General features: G+C 44.3%; 2 protein-coding genes across 2 annotated transcripts; one reads left to right on the top strand and one right to left on the bottom strand.

Moving 5' to 3' along the window:
* slc3a1 (solute carrier family 3 member 1) lies at positions 1-14,534 on the top strand. Its single transcript, XM_015944622.3, has 10 exons — positions 1-518; positions 1,063-1,242; positions 1,345-1,490; positions 1,577-1,702; positions 1,883-2,002; positions 12,413-12,537; positions 12,901-13,102; positions 13,194-13,376; positions 13,493-13,618; positions 13,704-14,534. Exons 1-10 carry the CDS (start codon positions 113-115, stop codon positions 14,133-14,135), a joined length of 2,046 nt encoding a protein of 681 aa, XP_015800108.3. The 5' UTR covers positions 1-112; the 3' UTR covers positions 14,136-14,534.
* prepl (prolyl endopeptidase like) lies at positions 14,229-26,765 on the bottom strand. Its single transcript, XM_015944621.3, has 15 exons — positions 26,484-26,765; positions 25,808-25,933; positions 25,514-25,580; positions 25,153-25,327; positions 24,994-25,070; positions 24,750-24,876; positions 24,471-24,681; positions 24,146-24,337; positions 23,819-24,031; positions 23,555-23,730; positions 23,218-23,434; positions 19,495-19,644; positions 19,117-19,243; positions 15,930-16,018; positions 14,229-14,361 (listed from the first exon to the last, which is right to left on the bottom strand). The coding sequence occupies exons 1-15, from the start codon at positions 26,601-26,603 to the stop codon at positions 14,284-14,286; spliced, it is 2,145 nt and encodes a 714-aa protein (XP_015800107.3). The 5' UTR covers positions 26,604-26,765; the 3' UTR covers positions 14,229-14,283.
* Between the last annotated feature and the right edge of the window lie 25 nt (positions 26,766-26,790).

Here is a 26,790-nt window from a genome sequence, read left to right on the forward strand (position 1 = left end):
CCCTCACATTCCTCAGGTGGTACTGATATGAGAAGAGCTTCCGCACCAGTCCTCCCACCAGACCACAGCACTCACGCTTTCCTGGCTGGGTTTAGATTCAGACTAAATACCGATGAGTTTAAAAGAGGAAAGCGGTCGTGTGGAGCTGAAGAACTGCATCAGAAACCCCGGGTTTGATGATGCAGACGCAGCGGAAAACACCGGCTCTGACCCCGGGGAGAGGCAGGAATCCGCCACCGTGAAGCTGGACACGGATGAGGAGTACAATCAGCTCCAACCCTACGCAGGGATGCCCAAAGAGGTGCTGCTTCTGTACTCGACCCGGGCTCGGTACCGGGTGCCACGAGAGATCCTGTTCTGGCTAACGGTGTGCTGCATGCTGGCGCTGCTGGCGGTCACCATCACGGTGATCGCGCTGTCCCCGCGGTGCCTGAGCTGGTGGCAGGTCTCGCCCGTGTACCAGGTGTACCTCCGGTCCTTCAAGGACTCAGACGGGGATGGAGTCGGAGACCTCAGAGGTAGGAAGCTCTAACTGGCCAGAAGATCCCAGCTGGTGACTTTCATAAAAACACAAAGCCTTAAGTATTGGGTTACTTTTAAAATTTAATGAATGACTTCAGAGCCACAAGTCTGCACAAAATCACCATAAAGAGTTCAAATTAGAGCCAGTCTTCTAGTTGTCCTGTAACACATTGCTGTTTTATACTTGGGCTACACACAATATCACATTTGGTCCTAAAAGAATGAACTTCAAAGTTTTTTGCAGAAAAGTGACACAACTTTGATTAACCAAATGGATTTCAGACCAGATTGCTCCTATTACAACTACAGAAGCAACACATTTTTATATAACCGTTATATTCAATTAGTTTGAATCTTTCGGCAAGATTTGCTAAAACTCTATTCTGATGACACACTGAAGGTCATGTTCTCCTTTAGAAGAAAGCTTTGCAGAATACATTTGCTTTCTCCAAATGTCGATCAAAATCTCCACCGAGGAAAAGGATCTGTTGGGTTTGCGTATTCTACAGCTGTACTCATCCTGGTGGCGTCTTTCCGTAGGAATTAAGGAGAAGCTGGATCACTTTCTGGAGCTGCACATCAAATCGGTGTGGATCAGTCCCTTCTACCGCTCTCCCATGAAGGATTTTGGCTATGACGTCGAGGATTTCCAGGACGTCGACCCACTTTTTGGATCCATGAAAGATTTAGATGATCTTTTGGCTGAAATGCACAATAAAGGTGAGGTTGTTTGTTTATTTGTGAAGAAATGCACAGGTGAGAACATCTCATTTAGAAGTGGCAGTCTTTGTTTAACAGGTAATTAATATTGTGTCCCACCAGGTTTGAAGCTCATCATGGACTTCATTCCTAATCACACCAGCGACCGTCACCGCTGGTTCAACCTGAGTCGGAATAGAGATCCTCTCTATGAGGATTACTACATCTGGGCTGACTGCAACGTGACATCTCCAAAGCCTAATAACTGGGTTTGTTTGACGACACCATCACACACACGATCACTCTGGTTTTAGCTTTGCACGATGAGATGGATTGGTTTCTTCTTGTCATGTAGGTGAGTGTGTTTGGGAACTCATCGTGGACTTACGATGACTTTCGAGGGCAATGCTACCTTCACCAGTTCCTAAAGGAACAACCAGACCTGAACCTGAGGAACCCTCGTGTTCGCCAAGAGATCATTGTAAGACAACTTGAACTAACATGTTAACTGAATTATTTTTTTATTAACGAGGGATCTAAGATAATAGCAGGGATTTGTGACTAATGAATTTTTTCTATTAAATCTATTTGTCTTTTTTTCTGTTCAGTACTACTTATGCAGAAGCTTAATGAAGTTTTGTACTTTCTTCTGTTTGTTTAGGACATTATTCATTTCTGGCTTGCAAAAGGCGTGGATGGGTTTCGGATGGATGCAGTAAAACACATCCTGGAAGCATCACACCTGAGGGACGAGCCACAGGTGGATCCAAACAAACCACCTGTGAGTTTTACCTTCTTAATGCATGAAACATTTGCCACAAAAAGTCTAATGACAGCGTCCTTACAAAGCTAACCAAGATTTTCCAGCACAGCCCATACAAATAGAAACGTATGGAAAAAATGGTCAGGTGATCAAACATTGACAAAACTCAGCATAATCTGTGGTTTTCCAATCTAGAACCAAAAAAAAAATGAGATTTTTGTTTCCATCCATAAAAACATCACAGCCAAGCAGCAATCAACTTGACATTTTTTTTGCCTGTGCATGAACTTACCATCACTGAAAATAATACATGTCCTCAGTTACAATCTTTCATTTGGAAGTTTATACTTCCAGAATCACATTTCTCAAGTTAATCAGATATAGGCAAGTGTGTACTCTATTTATTATATTAGTCCTTTTAAATCAATCAGAACTGGCCAAAATCGGCAGATCGGAGATAAAAAAAAAGTGATTTTGAAACACAGAAACCCTCGTCTTCATTTTGGCATGAATGATCACCAGTTGGGTGTCAGGTCTGACTTTTTCTGTTACAGTTTAATTGCTACTGTAACTTCCACGGCTCAAAGTTCGGTTTATTTAATGTTCTGCACTGTAACCTTCAGCTATATAACCATAAATTACTTTTATTGTCTCCTAAGTGACATGTCAGAGTCCACATTTGAACACTGAGAAGCAGGAAAGGTGGGCAGAAAACATCTGAAGCAGCACCTCCACGATGACTGAGTGGGATGTTTCATGCTGCACATGATGTACTATTCATTATTTCTCTCTGGATTAACTGTTAGGTTCACCCCGTGCCCTTAAGAAAACACTGCAATTGCAATTCAAAGAGTTAATGATACATGCGGGCTTATCATCAGTAAGAATGACTTTTTGTTCTCAAAAGGCTGAGTTCCTTTCCCCCCTCTTCTTCACAGAATAAGATTAGTAGAAAAAAGGCATATTTCAGAGGATTAGCAAGTCACTGGGATTTACTGACCATGTCGAGTAATGCTGTAATACAGAGACTGACTCACACTCTTAATCTGTACCCAGATTTTACATCATTTCTTCATTTAAGGCAAAAGAAGAGTCTCTATTTGGTATTACATCAACTGTCAGATGTACAAATATAACAATATCAGGTTAGATATCTCGATTTTTATTACAGTGAGTTATCATGTCTGCTTTAGTGGCGTCATTTCAGAGCAGCTCTGTTTGATTGGTTGGTGGAGGGGATCACATGTTTGGTACCACGCCAGCTCAGTGGCTTGTGATGAATGGTGAATAACATACCAGGTGGTATTTACTGCCCCAAAATAGGACATTTAATATAGAAGCAGGGTGAGTCATTTAAAATTCATTGTTCTGGTTGAACTTCCAGTAAGTCAACAACATTACCCATTAACAGTATGTAGTTGTTATTTTTTGCTGATCTTTTTCTTTTATACACATGGTCATTATGTATAATGACTAGTCCAACACTCCTCACACATTATGACCATCCATAAGACCTCCATCTGTATTGTGATTATATTTATCATCCTGCTGACTCGCGTAAATAAGCCAAACATAATTTTTATGGCAAAATTAAAGGTGCAATATGTAAGTGAAATAACAACAGTCTAATGTCTCAATAATGTTGGAAGCTCATGCACGTTTACCAAAATTTCTTTAACCGACTATTGACGCCCCTTAACGATTAATGGCCAGTTAACTGGAAACCACCGCCCCCACGCACACAAACTTTTGCCCCCGCTCTATAAATAGCAACACTTTTCTTTTTAACATAATTCTGATGCACAACTAAAGTCCCAAACTCATTACATTTACAAACAAAAAGTAAAGAGAGAGTAGGATGACAAGTGAAATGTCCGTCAGACTCAGAACTTGTTGCGCAGCGGACCGTCTGGCATCAAATAACACCGCTGCTTGCGATTACGTGCTTGCTTTGTGAAGGCCACGGTAAAAAAGACACATTTCTGGCATTGAACTAAATAATTACACTTGACATTTCTTTATTTTACTAGACAAATTAGGAGTCAGACACAAGGAGCGTCACAGCACACTGACCTTTCGTTGGTCTCGGTTCAGTTTGCTGCGCCATGTTCTGCCAGGCTCAGCACTTTGACATGTGGCTTATTGTGTTCCAAGAATGAAATAACTAAGAATACCGGTAAACTGCTCCAACGCTGCCTTGTTGTTGACTGTTTCCTGTTTGGTCCTCTGGGTAGCCCAGTAAACATATTTGATATCGGCGTTCTTGCGCCCTCTGGTGGCACAAAATATATTGCACCAGTGCAGCAGAAGGACTTGAAGCACAACATTAACTGCAATTAACCGGTTTACAGTGGTGGCGCCAGGGGGCGCTATAGCTACCCCTGGATTAGTCATTGCACCCCTACAGCGCCCCCAAGTAAATATTAGATTTTTTTTTTACTATTTAATTTAGTTTAACGTGTGGATGTGATAATATTTAACATACAAAACAAAAATAATCAGTAAATTATTATATAGATAGTAAAAACTTAAACCAAAACAGGAAATTGATGTTAACCGTTGACCTAATTTTCCACCTGCGAACGAGTGAAAGGTAGAGCTAGTGGTAAAATGGATCGGGTTTTGTTGCCCAAATTTCCACGGGTTCAGTCAGAAACAAATGAATGAAGTGATAAAACCTATGGATCTGGATGAAGAGAGTCAACCCTCAACCGCTGCAGCAGTCGAGGGTTTTGCCACTGGAAATTTTAACACTAACGTTAGCTAACCTTGCAACACTATAGATGGTTTTTCTGTGTGGCTGTATGTGTTTAGGATTTCATGGAAAAGTCAGCGATTGTTCATATGTCTCCTAAAAGTCTCCTGGAAGTTGGAGAAGGTGGCGCCGAGTATGGCTGCCTCGTCGCGAGCTCCACCACGCAACAGCTGTTTTTTGTGTTTACTACTTTTTCTTTATTTTTTCACGAGTAACACATGTATCCTTGTGTACGACCGACAAACCTTACTGGACATAAAAGACAGATTTTCTCATTGCTTCCTGGAGTTCAGGTCTTTTATCACGGACCAGCCGTTTGCAGATCCCCCATTCATCTCACCTGAGACGCCTTTGTTCTGGGCCCGTGGAGGCCGCAAGCGCCGACGCAGAGGGAGAAGATCTGGCGTTCTGGTTCGACTAAGACGGCGCTCTAACAGACCACCATTACCCAGTTTACTACTGGCTAATGTGCAGTCCCTGGAGAACAAGCTGTGCGAGCTTCGGGCTCGGATCTCATTCCAGCGAGAGATGCGGGACTGCAGCGCAATCTGCCTCATAGAAACCTACCTGGCTATCGGACAAAGTACGGGACACCGCAGTACAACTACCGGGGTTCTCCGTGCACCGCACGGACAGGTCACAGGAGCTTACTGGGAAAAGCAGAGGTGGTGGTGTGTGTTTCATGATCAACAACAGCTGGTGTGATTATGCGAACATGCACCCGGTCAAATCCTTCTGCTCTCCGGACCTGGAGTACCTGATGATTAAGTGCTGGCCATTTTGGCTACCGAGAGAATTCACAGCGGTGATTATTACAGCTGTTTACATTCCCCCACAAGCCGACACTGACCGAGCACTCAGAGAATTGTACAGCGCGATCAGCAATGAGGAAACCGTACACCCAGAGGCGGCGTTTATTACGATCGGGGACTTTAATAAGGGTAACCTGAAGAAAGTCTCACCAAAACTACACCAACACATCCATTTCAATACACGTGGAGATCGGCTACTCGACCACTGCTACACCTCTTTCCGAGATGCGTACAAAGCCCTCCCCCGCGCCCCATTCGGCCAATCAGATCACCGCTCCATCCTGCTTATACCTGCCTACAGACAGAAGCTGAAACGGGAAGCTCCAACCCTGAGGGCGGTGCATCGTTGGTCAGACCAATCGGAGTCTGCGCTGCAGGATTGTTTTGATCGGGCGGAATGGGAAATGTTTCACGCGGTTGCTAGAGACATTGATGAGTACACAGACTCAGTATGCGGATTTATCAGGAAATGCGTGGAAGATGTTGTCCCATCCAGAACAGTTAAATCCTTCCCGAATCAAAAACCCTGGATTAATGGAGGTGTGTGAACGGCGCTGGCCTTTGCCTCCGCGAACACATCAGACTACAAACACGCACATTACCAACCCCGGAAGACGATCAAAGCAGCCAAACGTGAGTACAGAGACAGGGTGGAGCAACCCCGGAGTATGTGGCAGGGACTAAACACAATCACAGACTTTAGAGGGAGAACCAGCACACCGCAGACCACGGCCTCTCTGTGTGAGGATCTAAACGCATTCTATGCCAGATTCGACACAGCGAACACCATGAGACCAGACAGTGAGCGCACCGCGGATGACGTCAGTGCGCACACTGTGTCTGAAGAGGATGTGCGGAGGTGCTTCAGGAGGATGAATGCACGCAAAGCTACTGGTCCGGACGGGATTCCCGGCCGCGTCCTAAGGTCATGCGCGGGTCAGCTGGCTGGAGTGTTTACACACATCTTCAACCTTTCCCTCTCTCTGTCTGTAGTCCCAGCCTGCTTCAAAATGGCCACCATTGTCCCTGTACCCAAGTCCTCCACCATCTCCACATTGAATGACTGGCGACCTGTAGCCCTGACCCCCATCGTGAGCAAATGCTTCGAGAAGTTGGTCAGGGACTTCATCTGCTCTGCACTGCCCGATTCACTGGACCCTCTACAGTTTGCATCCCGCCACAACAGGTCCACTGATGATGCCATAGCCCTGACACTTCATGCTGCCCTGTCACACCTGGAGAAAAAGGACACGTATGTGAGAATGCTGTTTGTAGATTACAGCTCAGCATTCAACACCATCGTTCCATCGAAGCTGGACAGGAAACTGCAGGATCTAGGACTGAGCAGCTCCCTCTGCAGCTGGATCCTTAACTTTCTGTCTGACAGACGCCAGGTGGTCAGACTTGGCAGCACCACCTCATCCCCCGTCACACTGAACATTGGTGCTCCGCAGGGGTGTGCACTGAGCCCTCTCCTGTACTCACTCTACACCTACGACTGCACGGCCACGAGAGACTCCAACATCATTGTGGAGTATGCGGACGACACCACAGTGGTAGGTCTCATCACCAACGACGATGAGACGGCCTACAGGGAGGAGATCAGCGCCCTGACCCACTGGTGTCAGGACAACCGTCTCACCCTCAACGTCACAAAGACAAAGGAGATGATAGTGGACTTCCGGAGGAGCAGAGGAATACACACACCCCCATCACCATCAATGGCGACGCTGTGGAGAGGGCGAGCAGCTTCCGTTTCCTTGGAGTTCATCTGGCAGAGGATCTTACGTGGTCAGTGCACACGGAAAATACAGTGAAGAAGGCACAGCAGCGCCTCTTCTTTCTCAGAAGACTGAAAAGATTTGGCATGAGCCACCGCATCCTCAGGACCTTCTATCGCTGTGCCACTGACAGCATCCTCACTGGATGCATCTCCGCCTGGTATGGCAACAGCACCGCTTACAACCGCAAAGCTCTCCAGAGAGTAGTGTGGTGTGCAGAAAGGATTATTGGAGGTGAGCTTCCCTCCCTCCAGGACATCTATAAGAAGCGGTGCCTGAGGAAAGCGGCGAGGATCATCAAGGACTCAAGTCACCCCAGCCATAAACTGTTCAGACTACTTCCATCAGAAAGGAGGTTCTGCAGCATCCGGTCCAGAACCAGCAGACTGAGAGACAGCTTTTTCCATCAGGCCATCAGACTGCTGAACACGGCGCAGACACCTCACCCTCACTACTGAAACTCCAACATTACACACTCCATACTGTACATTAATGCCACTGTTTTGCACATACCAGCCTCTGTATATTTTATATCTGTTATCTTATTGTTTACTTTATTCATTTGTAAAACACGTATATACACATTATACACACACTCACACGCACACACGTAGAACAATATATTAAAAAATATACTTGCATAAACATTTAGTAATGTATATACATTACAACTTATACATATTATTACTTAGATTAGCCATTTTTATATTTTACTTGTTTTTACGTTACTGTATTTTTGCATAACTCTGTTGCTGTGAAGCTCGCACACAAGAATTTCACTCGCATGTACTGTACCAGTGTACCTGCACATGTGACGTGACAATAAAAGTGATTTGATTCGATTTTGATATGTTTATGATGTATATTAATGATTGTTTCAGGTGATGTTGAGGTTTTGTGCACGCATGTGTATCTGCTAGTGTTGAAGGTGTTTTAGAGAACAACAGGTACGAATAAGATTGTTTTTTCTAAGGAAGCTAAGATCCTTTGATATAAGTAGGAGGCTCTTGAATGTGTTTTATCAGGGGATTATGTCCAGTGTGCTGTTTTATGCTGTGTTGTGTTGGGGCAGGAGCCTCACTGCTGAGGACAAAAACAGGATCAACAAAATGATCAAGAAATCTGGCTCAGTGGTTGGGCAACGCTTGGACTCATTTGACATGATCATCGACAAAAGGATGAAGCGTAAACTTAAGACAGTTATGACTCTGGAGGATCACCCCCTTCACCACATTTTTAAGGATCTCGGGAGCTCTTTCAGTGGGCGAATGTTAATGCCCCGGTGCTCCACTGAACGTTTTAGGAACTCTTTTATTCCAGCTGCAGTGCGTTTTTACAATGACCATTTCGTATGATTGTATATTTGATATTTTTATATTTTATCAGGACCAGTGAATGTTTTATTGTGTGGATGTGCATGTTGTGTTTACTTGTCCAAGGCAATTCAATTTCCCCCTTGGGGATTAATAAAGACAACCTTGAACCTTGAACCTTGAATGACCACTTCCTTCATGACACCCTCAATAAAAAGACTAGCTCCTTCATAGCACCTGCAGAAAAACATTTCTGGAGCCGCCACTGCCAGTTAACTACGTACATCCCTAGTTATACAGAAACAGATTTCATTCCCAGTCGGCTAAGGGGTTGTCAGTTTTTCTTTTGTTTTCAAAATTGGAACGTATTTGCTGTTTACGCGTTGTGAGTTTGAGTTGCTGAATCTGCAGAGTGCTAAAACAGTGTAGGCATTTGTAGACACCGGCAGGCAAAAAGCTCCAGTTATTAAAAAAAAATGAAGCCAGTAAACAGGAGAGACACAGAAATGTTTTCATGTACCCTAAGAAGCCACGGCATTTTTTTTTTTGTTTTACTTCAATATCAGGTGAAGCAGGCTGGATGCCAACTTTGAGCTAACAGTGAATTAGAAGAAAATGGCAGCTCTAAAACTATCTATTTTTTCAGTGGAGCAAAAAAGTATTTAGTCAGCCACCAATTGTGCAAGTTCTCCCACTTAAAATGATGACAGAGGTCAGTAATAGGTACACTTCAACTGTAAGAGAGAGAATGTGGAAAAAAAAAATCCATGAATTCACATGGCAGGATTTTTAAAGAATTTATTTGTAAATAAGGGTGGAAAATAAGTATTTGGTCAATAACAAATTCAACTCAATACTTTGTAACATAACCTTTGTTGGCAATAACAGAGGTCAAACGATTACTATAGGTTTTTACCAGGTTTGCACACACAGTAGCTGGTATTTTGGCCCATTCCTCCATGCAGATCTTCTCGAGAGTAGTGATGTTTTGGGACTGTCGCCGAGCAACACGGACTTTCAACTCCCTCCACAGATTTTCTATGGGGTTGAGGTCTGGAGACTGGCTAGGCCACTCCAGGACTTTCAAATGCTTCTTACGGAGCCACTCCTTTGTTGCCCGGGCGGTGTGTTTGGGATCATTGTCGTGTTGGAAGACCCAGCCACGTTTCATCTTCAAAGCTCTCACTGATGGAAGGAGGTTTTGGCTCAGAATATCACGATACATGGCCCCATACATTCTGTCCTTAACACAGATCAGTCGTCCTGTCCCCTTAGCAGAAAAACAGCCCCAAAGCATGATGTTCCCACCCCCATGCTTCACAGTAGGTATGGTGCTCTTGGGATGCAACTCAGTATTCTTCTTCCTCCAAACACGACGAGTTGAGTTTATACCAAAAAGTTCTACTTTGGTTTCATCTGACCACATGACATTCTCCCAATCCTCTGCTGTATCATCCATGTGCTCTCTGGCAAACTTCAGACGGGCCTGGACATGCACTGGCTTCAGCAGCGGAACACATCTGGCACTGCAGGATTTGATTCCCTGCGGTTGTAGCGTGATACTGATGGTGACCTTTGTTACTGTGGTCCCAGCTCTCTGCAGGTCATTCACCAGGTCCCCCCGTGTGGTTCTGGGATTCTTGCTCACCGTTCTCATGATCATCTTGACCCCTCGGGATGAGATCTTGCGTGGAGCTCCAGATCGAGGGAGATTATCAGTGGTCTTGTATGTCTTCCATTTTCTGATAATTGCTCCCACAGTAGATTTTTTCACACCAAGCTGCTTGCCTATTGTAGATTCACTCTTCCCAGTCTGGTGCAGGTCTACAATTCTTTTCCTGGTGTCCTTCGAAAGCTCTTTGGTCTTGGCCATAGTGGAGTTTGGAGTCTGACTGTTTGAGGCAGTGGACAGGTGTCTTTTATACAGATGTGTTCAAACAGGTGCCATTAATACAGGTAACAAGTAGAGGACAGAAAAGCTTCTTAAAGAAGACATTACAGGTCTGTGAGAGCCAGAGATTTTCCTTGTTTGAAGTGACCAAATACATATTTTCCACCCTGATTTACAAATAAATTCTTTAAAAATCCTGCCATGTGAATTCATGGATTTTTTTTCCACATTCTGTCTCTCACAGTTGAAGTGTACCTATGATGTAAATTACAGACCTCTGTCATCATTTTAAGTGGGAGATCGGTGGCTGACTAAATACTTTTTTGCCCCACTGTACCAACAACTCAATTTTATAGTGAAATGTGCATGTGAAGTGAATAAGGAGTCAGTCGTGGCGTTTTACTTCCTATAAACTGACGATGTGTATTTCCCCTGGTGATAGGGAGCAGTATATACCTAAATCATTGCAAGCAAGCGGTGCTTTTTTGTTTAACATCGTACCATTAGGGTCAAAAATCCCTTGGAATGCAACCTCCAGTAAAGTGACAAGCACACCAGACTCGCTTTCATACCTGGCAATGAGTGAACAGGTAAATGTGTAAAACGTTTATCAATGGCAAAAGTTTGGTAACTCTTTGTTACAAATCAGTAAATGCATTTTGACCTCATGGATCCTGTAGGAGGAAACATTGCATCTAATATAAGGCATCGCCCGGAGACTTAGACCTGCTCCCGACTATTTTAGACCAGATTTTTGTGGCTATATGTCACAAAGCCACTAATAATTTTCAACAACTGAGCATAATTTAGTTCATTTTTGGCATTTTGATGGATATTTCCAGAAATAATGGCTAAGGTGACACATTGTCACTTTAATGAGTTGTTCTGACAGCAAGCCAATAGCAAGACAGCAAACACTTCAGGTGTTTCTCTATGTCAAGGCGCCTGGCCTTTCAAGACAATGTCTTGAAAGGCCAGGCGCCTTGCTTAAGAGGAGGACACTGTCCTTCCTTGCTCAAAGAAAACGGTTAAATGGAACACTTGCATCACGTGACCACGGCTTCCACAGCGGTCACGTAACATCACGTGACATGGGAGATAACGTAATATTTCATACATATTAGTTTCAATATAAATATATAACAAAGCTTTTACTTTTTAAATTGTGTATATATTTCTTAAATTAAATATGTAAGCGAGTTACTACCCGCTAGCCACCGAAGCTTCAACTAATAAGCAACTAAACAACCATAGATAACTTCTTTGGATCTAAAAAAACATTTAAATTTAGCTGACTTACTTTTAAACTTGAAATTTGCCCCCGAAGTAGCTGCCGGCTTCTGATCCGCCATCCTTTTGAAAATATTGCGGTGTATTCAGGGTAAATTTTGACCAAGGCTAGGCTACAAGACACCTCCCATGTATCCTTACTCAGCTAGCTAAACGGCTAACACACGGAGAACACGCGCCTCGGTAGAACATGACCACTGGAACACGTCTTGGCGGCTCCTGATGACATATCTCCTAGGCAACCAGAGCGGGGTCAAGACATCAAGGCAAGGTTCCTTGGCATTGAGAAACACCCCTCCTGTAATGCTGAAGACAAACTACCTTAATAAGTGTGGCAAGTGCTTCCTACTGTAAAACACCCCCAGGATTGCTAACAGCAGATATCAGAATGTATTTATATACTTACTGTGTATGACTCGTCTTTGCTTGTCATCTAGTATCTTCTGGTGCTGATCTGTAACTGGCAACAGCCACGAAATGAATGAGAGTAGTATTTTTGCTTAAGAATGGACTGCAGTAACCACATTTGACCACAGGATGTCATTCTTACAAACGGCACCTTTAAGCCCAACATATTTCATTCCAGGAGTTAATAACCACAGAGTGGGACCTGTACCATGACTACACTACCAGTCAGGTAGGCCTGCACGACCTGTTGAGAGAGTTTAGAGCAGAGATGGACGTCTACAGCCGTGAGCCTGGCAATTACAGGTATTACAGCTGTCTGACAGAATCATACCGTGTGTTTAAGCTGTCCTGTCTCACTTATAATTTGGAATGAATTTGAATTATGGCTTAATGCAGGGGTATTCAGTTCCAGTCCTGGAAGTCTGGTATCCAGCACGTTTTAGCGGTTTCTCTGATTCAACACACTTGATTCAGTGGTTGAATCACCTGAGCAGCAACTCATCAGGCTCTGCAGAAGCCTGTTAAATTTAATCACCTGCTGATAGTTTGAACACACCTGATTTCAGAGTTAAAACTAAAACGTGCTGGATAATGGACCTCCAGGCCTGGAATTGACTACCCCTGGCTTAAAGTAATTGATTTATAAATGTTCCTTCTGTTCTCCAGGTTCATGGCGACAGAATCGTATGATTACCAAGAGGTGGACAAAACCATGATGTACTACGGCACCCCGTTGCTGAAGGAGAGTGACTTTCCTTTTAACTTCTACCTGCTGGATCTGCCTCAGAACATCAGCGGCTGGTGGGCTAAACATCTGGTTGACCTCTGGATGACCAACATGCCTAGAGGAAAATGGCCCAACTGGGTGGTGAGTAGAACTCAACTATGTTTGGGATACTCTTGGCCCACATTTCTCCCCTGCATCCTTTGACTTTGTTTCGTTCTACCTCCTCTGTTAGGTTGGGAACCATGACAGGTCAAGAATTTCTTCCAGTGCTGGTAAGATCTACATTCGTGCCATCAACATGATGTTACTGACCCTGCCTGGCACACCTACAACCTATTACGGTGAAGAGATAGGCATGGAGAACATTAACATCACGAAAAGTCAGATGCAAGATCCTGCTGGCAAATACAACATGGTCAGTACCGAATAAACACAAAAACACATTAATATAAGAATAATTTAATTACTGACACACAAAAAACTAGAAAATACACAAATTAACTTTGTATTTATTCCTGTTCCTGACCTCAGAGTGCCAGTCGGGACCCTGAGAGGTCTCCAATGCAGTGGAACGGTGACATGAACGCAGGCTTCAACAATAAAACCAACATCACCTGGTTACCCGTACATCCTGATTATCAAACCGTCAATGTGGAGGTAAACAACTCTTTTAGTTTAACATTCAAAAGAGAGCTGGGACGATCTACTTCCTGTTTAATCACATCTGTTCTCTACCCTTCAGGCCCAAATGAAAGACGAAGGTTCTGTGCTGTCTCAGTATCGTTCCCTGAACAGGTTGCGTCAGTCAGAGCTCCCCTTTCAGCGTGGATGGTTCTGTTACATCCTGGCTGACACTAATGTCTTCTCTTACCTCAGAGAGCTAGATGGACACAAACGAGCGTACCTCATGGTGATTAACTTTGGTAAACAATCAGCCACCACAGATTTATCCTCCATTCAGGAGTTACCTGCCGATCTCAAGGTGCTAATGAGCACCAACCCAGTCAACGACGGAAAACTGTTTCAGAAATCCCGTATTCTGACAGAACCAGGAGAGGGCTTGATGATGCAGTACTCGACCTACACTCGCTTTCATCCCAATCATCCAGCAGAGTGCTTTGTCTCTGAGAAGGCCTGCTATATGGAGACCATTGACATACTTTATAAATGCTAATATAAACATGTATGAGATCATTTAAAATGACCAGTCATGATCACAAACCACTGAGATTGTTCTTTCAAGTCTCCTTTTTACATTTATGAGATTCTATCAAACTCAACACAGATTGATGCGGTCCTCAGTCTGCCTCTCGACAGCCATACTATCTCTGTCTTCTACGTTGAGGCTTGGGCGGGTCCAAACCCAGTTCTGCATGTAGAAAAGCGAGCTCCAGGGCCTCCTGTGTCAGACAGAACATAAAAAACTTGGAATCCTTCAACTCAACAGCGTTAAATTGCTCCGATCCAAATGTGATAACACAGTTTTGTTAAATTTCAAAATGCACTGTTTTTATAAATGTAATATTTAACAGTGACTGCTTCAAACACGCAATATTAAACAACATTCATCGGATCTGTTGTGTGTGTGTCTGCTGTCTTCTCTAACACCAGTGAGTCGTGGCGGATGGCTGCTCATACTGAGCCAGGATCCTCTGGAGGTTTTCCTTATCTGGTACCTTAGTATGAGGATTGCTCTAAAGTCTCTGACACAAGTGTGACTTATATAGGAGACATTTGACTGATTCATTAGAACTGAACTAATATAAGCTCTGGGAATGCACACTGTTAAACATTATGTTGCTCTTCTGGGTGTTCGAGCTTCGACAAATTTAAGGAATTCAACTGCATTTCTACAATATTTGCTTTTGCATCTGGAAGCACAAAATCAAAAAACTCATTTATAAACCAATAAAAAGCATTTTTATATGAATATTAACTTGTAATCAAACTACAAATGATTTAACCCTTTGATGCATGAATTATGAAATGCCAAATGATTTTCTAAACATTTTTTTTCATTCATCTTTAGGTGTGAACGAAACAAATTTCAACAAATATTTTTTGTAACATTTAATAATTTACAAATAACTTATTACATGTCCACCTCAGTGGACATTCTGAACATGAAATATGTTGGCTAGACTTACAGAAGGCCAAAGGGAGGGGCTCAAATACAATAAAGTCTTCAACAGCTGTGCTTAATAGCAAAAAAAATTTATAACAATTTTGAGTGCCTGTCCACTGTAGTGACCATTAGAATAGAATTCAACTTTATTGTCATTGCACATGTACAGGGCAACAAAATGCAGTTTGCATCCATCCAGAAGTGCTTTAGCCGTGATATAGATGTATTACAATATATATTAGCAATAATATAGATGTGTAAGTATATTACAGAAATGGATCTATTACGTATGTTATAATGTACATGGTATGAAGTATGAATATTCTATGACTATAAGTATGTACAGGCTGTAGTTAATACAAGCAGTCCATGAGTTTAACGTGGGTCATATGTCAGGAGGCAGAGTTCAGGAGTCTGACAGCTGTTGGGAAGAAACTGTGCATCAAAGGGTTAATATTTTGTAGTTCTGATCAGAACCGAGGCTGTTCCAAGATCCAAAAAAAGCAGAAAAAAATAAACTAATCTTTACAAGTGGGCCTTGTTCCATGAGTAGGACATTTTAAATCTGGTGCAACAAAAAACACATTAACCAAATCCTCCAAAGATTGAGTGTTCCAGCAAGCAAAAAGAATAATTTGTTGTCTTTCCATTAATAACAGTTATGAAGTAATACGTTTGCATTTAATTAAATAATTAAAATCAATACTTTATAGCTTTGAGCAAAGAGATTCATGCAGAAAACTAGAAGTGGCTATTTTGGTTCTCTATGAACAATAACGTCCATAATGATGCCCGAGGCTTAAAACCATACAAACAAACTTTTTATACGAGGTTTTCTTTTACCTCCTGGAGCATCTGTTCAAAATCTTCTGGTCCCAGATGATTCCCTCCAGGATGGATCTTTAGAACTATATTTGGTGTTTCTTTACAATCTAAAAGGAGGAGAAACAAAAAGGTTCATGTTTATATGAGCTCATAAGGAGCTCAGTACCTTTGCTACTCTTCTCTCTGTGGTACGGACTGGTTCACCAGCATGGGCTTGACCTTGACAACTCAGTTTGTGGAGACTAATCTCTTGCTCTGATACACTATCTCTTTACCATGCTAATGGACCTGCCCACCCGCCTGGATGTGTCCATGCCATCAGCACTTTATCAAAGGCTCAGGAGAACAGAGAGAGACAGATTAGGGAGACATTTACACACACAGACACTAAAGCTGCCTGGTGTGTGTGTGTGGGTGTGCACGAGCAACACAAGTGTGCGATGGTGAAGGAGAGAGATAATATGTGCATTTGAAACACGGGAGGAGGCAGTGTGAAAGAGGAAGGGTGTAAATAAGAAGTAGCATCAGCGTGGTGAAAGATTACGAGTGAGAGGCAGAAAGAGCTTGGCTGGGGAAAAAGAGAGCAATTAGCTGACATGTGAACAGACTTTACCACAAGGTGACCAGTGTTATACTTTAGGAAGCCCTCCTCAGACACCCATACATCTATTACTGCTGCCTCTCCTGACCTTCACATTGACACTACTATTGGGAGACGACCCTGAGCTGTAAAACCTCTAGTGAAGCTCCAGAGAAAAAGGAAAATTCATGAGGAATTTGAAATTGCGTTTGTCGTCACCATAACAAAGACACACAGAAGAGTAGCTTTCACACACAAACGGGGGATTCGATTTGGAATTTTTTTGTTTTAGCAATTCATACATGAACCTCACGGGGGTAGACTCACTGCTGGGGATGCACTCTTGCAGCTGGAGGCATTATGGTGTAACGTCTGAGTGCAGCCTACGCAAAAAGTGCATTCTGTTCTACATTATGTTGCAGTTTGGTTTAAAGGTGCAGAAGGAAATGTTTTTCTGGAGCATTTTGTTATATTGCTTGAATTACAAATGTTTTGTAAAAAAATAAAAATAAAAAAATAAGGAAGAATTTTAATTATCTCACAGACATACAATCCTGGAAAAAACATATTTATTCATTGGACTGGATCGTTTCTGTCCGTCTGTCCCAGGGCAGCTGTGGCAACAATGTGGCTCATAACCATCAGTGAGTGAATGGGTGAATGACTCACGGTAGTGTAAAGCACTTTAAAGACCTCTGACTCAAGCCGGGCGTACACTGTGCGACTTTTTCACTTTTTTGATCCGATTTTCCAGTCGTGCGAGAAGCCACGACATCGGGGCGAGTTTTGCGCCGAGCGGTCGTGTAGTGTACAGGGGGTTACGAGAGGCGATTAACACCACGTGACCAGCCGCCGATCAGCAGTCGTGAGGTCGCAGGGACTTCTGGTGTGTTTAATATTTCGCTCGTCCCTCGTGAGGGTATCGCACTGTTGAAGCGGCACTGCGAGCAGCTGCGAGCAGCTACGATCCAAAAAGTATCAGAACCGCTCACGGCGCATGCGCGCGCAATCCTGCATCAACGCCGGCCGGTCGCTCGCTATTTCCCTAATAACACACGCTGTTAGTTTTTGTTTCTACACGTTTTTTTACTCACAAAGATTGTCAAGAAAGCGTGTTTGTCGTGTTCATGTCAAATTAAACTGATCATAAAACACAGATTCACTTTCTTTATTTCGTTTTCCTCATCCAACCCCCATAAATCCCTGTGTGTCCTCCTGCAGCACTCCCGAAGGACAACAGGCAAGACAAAAAAGGCTGACGTGTTGTGTAAAAACTGCTATTTTTAGCACATTTTGGGGCCGACGTGTTGCTACCAGACGTACAGTGTGAGCAGTCAGGTCGCATGCGAGAATTGGGTCGTACAGTGTGAGCACACGACTCGTGAGATCTGCTCTGCGAGGAAGTCGTACAGTTTGAGCTGAAGCTGAACGCTGCGAGTGAAAAAGTCGCACAGTGTACGCCCGGCTTCAGAAAAGAGCTATACAAGTGTGGGCCATTTAACATTGTGAAGGTCCCGTTCTTGACTGAATCACGATCCATGCATCAAGCTACCCTGTGACCGTCTATCCCCCTCCACCCCAGTATGCGCATCAATCATGCGTTCTTGGCTTGGAGAAGCTGAAAAGGAAGTGAAGCTACAGAAGAGCTGTTTAGTATAACAAATGGGATGTTCCACTCCGTTTGTGTTTGCAAGTTTTATTTAGGGAGTTGTTTCACATGTTCAGTTTGGAATCTGGTTCCGTTTTAGTTGCTAAACGTTTAGGTGACGGACCCGTCGTCTGTGAAGGCAGCCTGGACTTTGACTGGCAGAGCTGCAAGTTTGTTGCCTAATGTACGTGTGTGCGTGTGTGTGCATGCGTGCGTGTAGCCATCCCAGAGGGGAAGGCACAATGAGTGGGAGGGGGTCTGGAATCCTACATGTTTGTAGGATTTTCTGATTGTTGGTGGCGCGAAGTTGCTATTATTTTGAAGTTAAGCATAAACTTAAAAAGATAAAAACGGCCTAGCTTTTTTCTTACCATAAAAAGGCCACATTATTAGCATGCTAAATTGTTATATGGTGTATATGGGTAAGTGTGTTATGTTAGGAAGGAAAAGGTGCCAAAAAAGTTTCAATACATAAAACTGAACCTTCTGGAACAAGCATCAGGTGTTCCTGTATTCTGGGGGTTCAGCTTGCAGGGTGGGAAAAGGAGTTGGACCTTTGGATTATTTATTTTCTAGAAGTAGCTTGCTTGGACAGCCAAGAAAATATCTTCTACTGCACTTTTAAGTTCCTACATGACTGCTTTTATGTTGGCACAAGCAGCACAAGCATTTATGTCCACATTATTGCTTAAGCAGTAAAATGCTAAACACACAGACAGAAAAATAACTGAAACAACTGGTCTTACCAAAAACAAAATAAATGATCAAGATGATTTGCTGCTGTACAGAAACAAGCACAGCAGACATCTGAATCATCACACAACACAACCCAACATCTTGGAACAGTTTAAGGTCTGAAATGCGCAAATCTATGTGTTGAATGAACAAGATGATCAGTTTCCTTCACTTCATGTGTCAGTAGCTTCGCAGTTCAGGTTGATGATGAGAGAACAGTTAAAAGGTTTGTGTGGAAGTACCTGTCTCTAGTTTCATGTTGAAGTAGGTCTGGGTGGCTTTTTGTAGACGCCGAGTGTATTTGATGACACCATCCAGAGGAACCCTGAGATCACCACTATAGGCTCTCAGCAGCATAGATGGGTAGTGCTAAAAACCCCACAAAAATGATAGAATTTTTATGATTCAGCTCTGCTTCACCAAATGTCTGTTGTAAATAAATCAACAGTGAGACATTGGATTACAGAATACTTTATAAGAACTTAAAAACAAACTGCAGCATTGAATGGATACACAACAAACAGAAAAGTACACTTAATGAGGAAAAGGAGTTAAGATGACAAAACCGATTTATTCAAATGCCTATTAGAAACAGCTTTCTCCACCTTTCCAGCTCATACCTGAGGCGTAATGTTGTGAAGGGGACAGTAGGAAGCAATGATGTGTCTGTGTTTTACATTTCCTACAGGGTCGCCCCATTCATCTCTGTCTTCTAAAGTCAGAGGCAGACTGGGATCCTCCATAGATCCCAGAACATCCAAGAACGGAGCCTGCAAGAGATACTTTGGATGAATGTGTACACTCTCTTAAAAAGAAAAATTTTGATGAAACCAATAAAAATTCAGAAGATCTTTCATGGAGGTAAAAACAAAGAGTACCTGGCCCGGAGGGTTACCAGGGTCCCACCCTGGAGCCAGGCCTGGGGTTTGGGCCCGTGAGCGAGTGGCTGGTGGCCGGGCTTTCACCCATGGGGCCCGGCTGGGCCCAGCCCGAACCGGATACATGGGCTCATCCAACTGTGGACCCACCACCCGCAGGAGGAACATGAAGGGTCCGGTGCATTGTGGATCGGGTGGCAGACCGAGGCGGGAGCCTTGGTGGTCCGATCCCCGGACAAGGAAACTGGTTATTGGGACATGGAACGTCACCTCGCTGGCGGGGAAGGAGCAGGAGCTTGTGGCAGAGGTTGAGCAGTACCGGCTAGATATAGTCGGACTCACCTCGACATGTAGCATTGGCTCTGGAACCCAAGTCCTTGAGAGGGGTTGGTCACTCTCCTCTGCTGGAGTTGCTCCAGGTGAGAGGCGCAGGGCTGGGGTTGGCTTTTTTTTAGCCCCAAGACCCTCTGCCCGTGTGTTGGGGTTTACCCCAGGGGACGAGAGGGTAGCTTCCCTGCGCCTTCGGGTCGGGGAAAGGGTCCTGACTGTTGTTTGTGCTTATGCGCCAAATATCAGTTCGGATTACCCACCCTTTTTGGAGTCCCTGGGACAAGTGCTAGATAGTGCTCCATCAGGGGACTCCATTGTCCTGCTGGGGTACTTCAATGCTCACGTGGACAATGACAGCATGACCTGGAGGGGTGTGATTGGAAGGAACGGCCCGCCTGATCTGAACTCGAGTGGTGTTTCATTATTGGACTTCTGTGCAAGCCACAGTTTGGCCATAACGAACACCATGTTCAAACATAAGGATGCCCATCAGTACACTTGGTACCAGGGCAGCCTAGGTTGCAGGTCGATGATAGACTTTGTAGTCGTATCATCTGACCTGCGGCCGTATGTTTTGGACACCCGAGTGAAGGGAGGAGCGAAGCTGTCAACTGATCACCACCTGGTGGTGAGTTGGATCAGATGGCAGGGGAGGATGCCGCGTAGACCTGGCAGACCCAAACGCATGGTGAGGGTCTGCTGGGGACGCCTGGCAGAAGAACCTGTAAAGACGGTCTTCAACTCCCACCTCCGGCAGAGCTTTCACTGGGTCCCGAGAGCAGTGGGGGACATAGACTCCGAGTGGGCCTTGTTCCACTCTGCGATTGCTGAGGTGGCTGTTGCTAGCTGTGGCAACCCCTGTACCCGATTGTGGACACCAGAGGTTCAGGGAGCCATCAGGCTGAAGAAGGAGGCATACAGGGCGTGGCTGGTCTGTGGGTCTCCGGAGGCAGCAGACGGTTACCGGATAGCCAAGCGTGGTGCAGCAGTGGCAGTTGTCGAGGCAAAATCTCGGGCGTGGGAGGAGTTTGGTGAGGCCATGGAGAAAGACTATCGATCGGCGCCAAAGAGGTTCTGGCAAACTGTCCGGAGCCTCAGGAGAGGAAGGCAGCAACGCGCTCACACTGTTTACAGTGGGAATGGGGCGCTGCTGACATCAACTGGGGCTATAGTCGGGTGGTGGAAGGAATACTTTGAGGAGCTCCTCAATCCCACCTACACGCATTCTGAGGAGGAGCCAGAGCCGGGAGACCTGGGGATGGACTGTCCAATCTCGGGAGCAGAAGTTGCTGAGGTAGTCAAACAACTACACAGGGGCGGAGCCCCAGGGGTGGATAAGATTCGTCCTGGGTATCTCAAGGCTATGGATGTGGCAGGGCTGTCATGGTTGACACGTCTCTGCAACATTGCGTGGTCATCGTGGGCAGTTCCTGTGGAATGGCAGACCGGGGTGGTGGTCCCCATCTTTAAGAAGGGTGACCGGAGGGTGTGTTCCAACTATAGAGGGATTACACTCCTCAGCCTCCCTGGAAAGGTCTACTCCAAGGTACTGGAGAGGAGGGTCCAATCGATAGTTGAATCTCAGATTGAGGAAGAGCAATGTGGTTTTCGTCCTGGCCGTGGAACTGTGGACCAGCTCTATACCCTTGCAAGAGTGATGGAGGGGGCATGGGAGTTTGCCCAACCAATCCCCATGTGTTTTGTGGATTTGGAGAAGGCTTATGACCGTGTCCCCAGGGGCACCCTGTGGTGGACATTCCAGGAGGCTGGGGTGGGTGGCCTTTTGTTAAGAGTCATTCAGTCCCTTTACCAGAGGAGCGTGAGTTTGGTCCGCATAGCCGGTAGTCGGACCTGTTCCCGGTGAAGGTTGGACTCCGCCAGGGCTGCCCTTTGTCACCGGTTCTGTTCATTACCTTTATGGACAGAATTTCTAGGCGCAGCCGTGGTGTGGAGTGTGTCAAGTTTGGTGGCAGGAGAATCTCGTCTCTACTTTTTGCGGATGATGTGTTCCTCCTAGCCTCATCCAGCTCTGACCTTCAGCTCTTGCTGGGTAGGTTCGCGGCCGAATGTGAAGTGGCTGGGATGAGGAACAGCACCTCCAAATCTGAGACCATGGTTCTCGACCGGGAAAGGGTAGCTTGCCAACTCCAGGTCGGGAGAGAGGTCCTACCTCAAGTGGAGGAGTTTAAGTATCTCGGGGTCTTGTTCATGAGTGAGGGTAGGAGGGATCGGGAAATCGACAGACGAATTGGTTCGGTGTCTGCAGTGAAGCGGATGCTGAGCCGATCTGTTGTGGTGAAGAGGGAGCTGAGCCAGAAAGCCAGGTTCTCGATTTACCGGTCGATCTACGTCCCAATCCTCACCTATGGTCATGAGCTTTGGGTAATGACCGAAAGAACGAGATTGCGAATACAAGCAGCCGAAATGAGTTTCCTCCGTAGGGTGGCCGGGCTCAGCCATAGAGATAGGGTGAGGAGCTCGGACATTCGGGAGGGACTCAAGAGTAGAGCCGATGCTCCTCCGGATCGAAAGGAGTCAGTTGAGGTGGTTTAGGCATCTGGTCAGGATGCCTCCTGGACGCCTCCCTGGGGAGGTGTTTCGGGCATGTCCTGCCGGCAGGAGGCCCCCGGGTCGAGCCAAGACACGTTGGAGAGGTTACATCTCCAATCTGGTCCGGGAACGCCTTGGGGGCCTGCCGGAGGAACTGGTGGAGTTGGCTGGGGAGAGGATGGTCTGGAGCTCCCTAGTTGGGATGCTGCCCCCGCGACCGGGCCTCGGATAAGTGGAGGAAGACGACGACGACAATAACAATTATTTATATTAAAACTCTATATCTGCTAAAGCCAGTTTAATTACAACCCCCTGAAGAACACCATCTATGCACTGCGTAGGTCATAAGTTGGTGGTGGTCAGAGGGGCCGATGGCGCCAATTGGCAAGCTCGCCTCTGTCAGAACGCCTCAGGGTGGCTGTAGCTGCATAGTAGCTTACCATCACTGGCAGTGTGTGAATGTGAGAGTGCATGAAAGCGTCTTTGAGTGTCCTAAAAAGCGCTATATAAGTTTGATATATTATTATTATTATTATAAGCTAGATACATGGAAACATAAAAACCACCGACCCTTTACCTTCTTACCTGCAGGGTGATTGCCCGCATCATGTTTGGGTTTCTGTTGCAAAGTGCTCCCACTGGTACAGCACCAGCGCTGTAGGCTGTGAGGGCAGTCAGTGAGGGAGAAGAGATCCCCAAAGAGAAAAGGTGATGGAGACAGGCCTGAAGGTCCTCCACTCCTTTCTCTTTCCCCTCTACTCTAGCTTGTCTGTGCCAGGAGAGGCCGCGCTCCCCTCCACCTCTACAGAGCACAAACGCACAAAGCAAACTCACTTAAACTCAAATGTTTGATTCAATTCTTAACTGATTTCTTGTAAGTGTTTTTACAGCTTGTTAGATTCTACATAGTGGTAGAGATTACCTGATGTGACAGTAGGCCAGCACCCAGCCCTGATCCAACAGCAGAGTTTTTATTGGATGAAAGTCCATGTTAAGATCCCTACCATAAGCTCCATATACATGAATAAGCAAAGGAACTTGGCTCAGGTCCTCCACTGCTGCTGCATGAAACAATGTCACTGGCACCAAGGTGCCATCCTAGAAAGAGGCAGGAGAGTATTTAGTACCTAGATGTATCATTAATTCCTTCATACCTTTACTTTTAAGTCTTTTAAAGTGTTCTTACCTGGCTGCAGACTTCCAAGTGTGTGGTGATATACTTGGCTTGGTTGTTAGGGTAGGAATCATTTCCAGAGCCCGATAAAAGGAGCCCTTCCTTAGGGTACAGGACGTGTGGCACAGGTGGGTGGACTGGAGACGATAACAAGAAATCAAACACATCTTGTTGGTCTGCCAAGCCTGGTTTCTTAGATTCAAAAGCACAGGCCCAGGGAGGAAGCTTGGGAATAAATCAACAAAACCCAAAATACTAAGTAATGTACTGAGGTGTGTATATAAAAACAAAGATAAAGAAAAATAAAATGTTTTTTCTCTAATTAGCTGCCATACTGACCGGCACAGTGTATGGATCCTTGGGATGGGTCAGTGGAATTATAATCAGAGAAAATTGATTGGAAAGAGTTTTTGCAACCAGAACACAATGGTCTCCAACCACGTCCATGTCCTTGATTATAGTGTCAGGGTCAGGGACAAACAGAGACACCCAAGAGTTCATGGACGGATCAGACATGGGAGCATGCACCACCTAGAAAAAAAGGATTTTTAAAAAAAGGGTTTTGCCTAAAAAAAGAATAAAACTCACATTAGACTGAGTAATTTACACCATCAAGGGCATCAAAGTAAAGAAACGTTTTACAAAAAAATGAGGTGGAATAAACCTGATATTCTTGTCCAGGCCCGGTATTAGTCAGTATAATGAGGCTTTTTCTCCAGCGTTCCACATGATAGAGGAGGTCCTGCTGCCGAGGCTGAACCACTAAAGGCTCCAAACCTGTGACATTCATTAGAAGCACCTCTGAACTTGTTCTGCTGCTGCAGTTGATGGTCAGGATCTGTCGGTCTCTTGACAGTGAAACCTCAACAAACACACTGGGGTACACAAGGAAGTTAATCCTAGTTGTTTGGGAAAGCTCATGTGCGGCACCTCGTCTACTTACTCAGGCTGAGTTTGCTCATACACAGGCGTGATTCTGCTGCCGTCAGAGGTCAGGTCCAGACGAAAAACCGAGCTAGAGCGTAGTCCTTCCAGGGTTGTGTAAAACAGGACATCATCTGTGGCCCACTCTTCAAATATAAACATTCACAAAACAAACATTTGCTAGTGCTCCAATAGCTCTACCAACACAAAGAGACTTTTTATTATTATTTAAACACTTTCGCATTTTTTGTTTTTAAGTTTACCAAAGCTGAGGACTCCTTCTAGCTCATGTATGATGCGATGGGGAGATGATTTACTTCCAAGTCTGACAACCACACACCTTCATCACAACAAAGTTAATTCTTTAGTATATAGAACGGTCGAGGTTTTGTTTATAGCTAAAAAAGTGCAAAGGCTCAAACTTTATTTGCTCTTCTTTGTGACAAGACTTGAGGGTGGTGGCGAGATGCTTCTCTTGTGGAGAAAGACGTATTCTCTGGGTCGTCCACAGAAAGCTTTCCTCATTCTCAACTCTGCTCTTCCCTTCTTTTCTAGACGCTTGTTTGAGATTCACCACGTTCTCAGGCTCCCGTTCACCTGCAAATATAGCAAATGGGAAAGATGGGGTTTCCAAACAAATTGGAAAGTCAAAGACTAAACGGTGGATTTTAAGAATGCAGCAGACAAGAGAAGCAGTTACATTTGAATCATTTTTTATTGTGAAAGTTAATTTGTTAAATTGGTCACACAAATATTTATACTAAAATGCAGTTTCCTGCTTACCATCTCTTTGGTCCACTCTGTAGATGCCATTATCTTTGACGACGTAAACATGGTGATGTCCACAGACCTGAAACAAGACAAATCAGATTTTCAAACTAAAACAGACTTCCCACACAATACCAACATGTTGCTAATATTAATTTGATTATGATTATCTCTGAGGACATAAATCGTGACATCCAACTCTTCTGTTAACCGTGGGCTGATTATCTCAATCTGAAATGTTTAACTTAAATCTTTAGTACACTGACCTCACTGACATTAAATAACTTAAAAACAGACAGCCAGTCTTACCACTGAGTGATCAGGCATTTTAGAGAAGCTTTGGTACGTCGCCTTCAGTCGTCTGACAAAGTATTTCTGTAAGTTCCTGTACTTGTCAGTCGTGGAGCTGAGATGATCACCTGTTGAAATACTTTCCTGAAATAAAAACAATGTAATTAAACATGGAAAGGCACAACTGGATAACATAATTAAGAGAAATCACGTAACAAATAATTATGTTTCTTCTGGCTAAAGTGACTGACGCTAAATTGTAAATGGGAATTTATGTTAGTAAACCACTGTAAACGGATGAATTGCTACAATAACAAATAAAATCAGTAATAAGTAAAAACTCCTTTACTTTTTAATTTTAGCAAACCTACTGTAAACATGTCCACTTCAGAAGTGTAACATAATCTTAGATTTCCACAGCTTTTCTATCACTTATTTCTTTTTTAAAATAATTTCTAAGTCACTTTGGTCAAAAGCGTCTTCCAAATACATAAACAAAATTCTAAGCAACATTACCGCCAGTATTTAAGAGAAAAGTTTATTCAAGGTATCTAACAACCATTATGTTTCTGCTTTAACTCATGTTGGTTTACTGCATGTTTCAGATTGCGGCAAAGGGAGACTCATGTTCAAAAAATGCCTAGTTAGAGAAATATCTGATTACCAAAATAGGAGTCTGACTGAACAACCTTACCGACGAGCAACACCGCTGGACAGACAAGGAAAATCGTTTGGAAACGATTCGCTCCCAGATTTTTAACTGAGAAAGTGTGGCACGAGCACACGAACACATCAGAGACGAGAAAACAATCATTCTAAACAGTTAACAGTTAGCTAGCCACAACAAATAATAAGTTTAGCTAATTTATTACACGTTCACGAAAGTAAAAACATTTTATACCACGTAAACATTGTATTGAATACGTTAAAATCTATTCGTTTGCTGTAAGTTAGCACCTAAATCCCCAATTCTGTGCACGTGCATATTTCCTAAACAAAGC

This window comes from Nothobranchius furzeri, chromosome 12 (assembly GCF_043380555.1).
Source record: "Nothobranchius furzeri strain GRZ-AD chromosome 12, NfurGRZ-RIMD1, whole genome shotgun sequence".
Lineage (NCBI taxonomy): Eukaryota > Metazoa > Chordata > Actinopteri > Cyprinodontiformes > Nothobranchiidae > Nothobranchius > Nothobranchius furzeri.

Bases quoted from the DNA above. Each gene is read 5' to 3' on its own strand.
- slc3a1 (XM_015944622.3), top strand. From the start codon at position 113: ATGAGTTTAAAAGAGGAAAGCGGTCGTGTGGAGCTGAAGAACTGCATC. The intron at 12,538-12,900 runs GTATTACAGCTG...TCTGTTCTCCAG, and splicing joins CGTGAGCCTGGCAATTACAG to GTTCATGGCGACAGAATCGT. The intron at 13,377-13,492 runs GTCAGTACCGAA...TCCTGACCTCAG, and splicing joins CTGCTGGCAAATACAACATG to AGTGCCAGTCGGGACCCTGA.
- prepl (XM_015944621.3), bottom strand. From the start codon at position 26,603: ATGATTGTTTTCTCGTCTCTGATGTGTTCGTGTGCTCGTGCCACACTT. The intron at 25,071-25,152 runs GTTTGAGCCTTT...GTTGTGATGAAG, and splicing joins CACAAAGAAGAGCAAATAAA to GTGTGTGGTTGTCAGACTTG. The intron at 19,244-19,494 runs GTATGAGCTGGA...TGGGGTTTTTAG, and splicing joins TTCACAACATTACGCCTCAG to CACTACCCATCTATGCTGCT.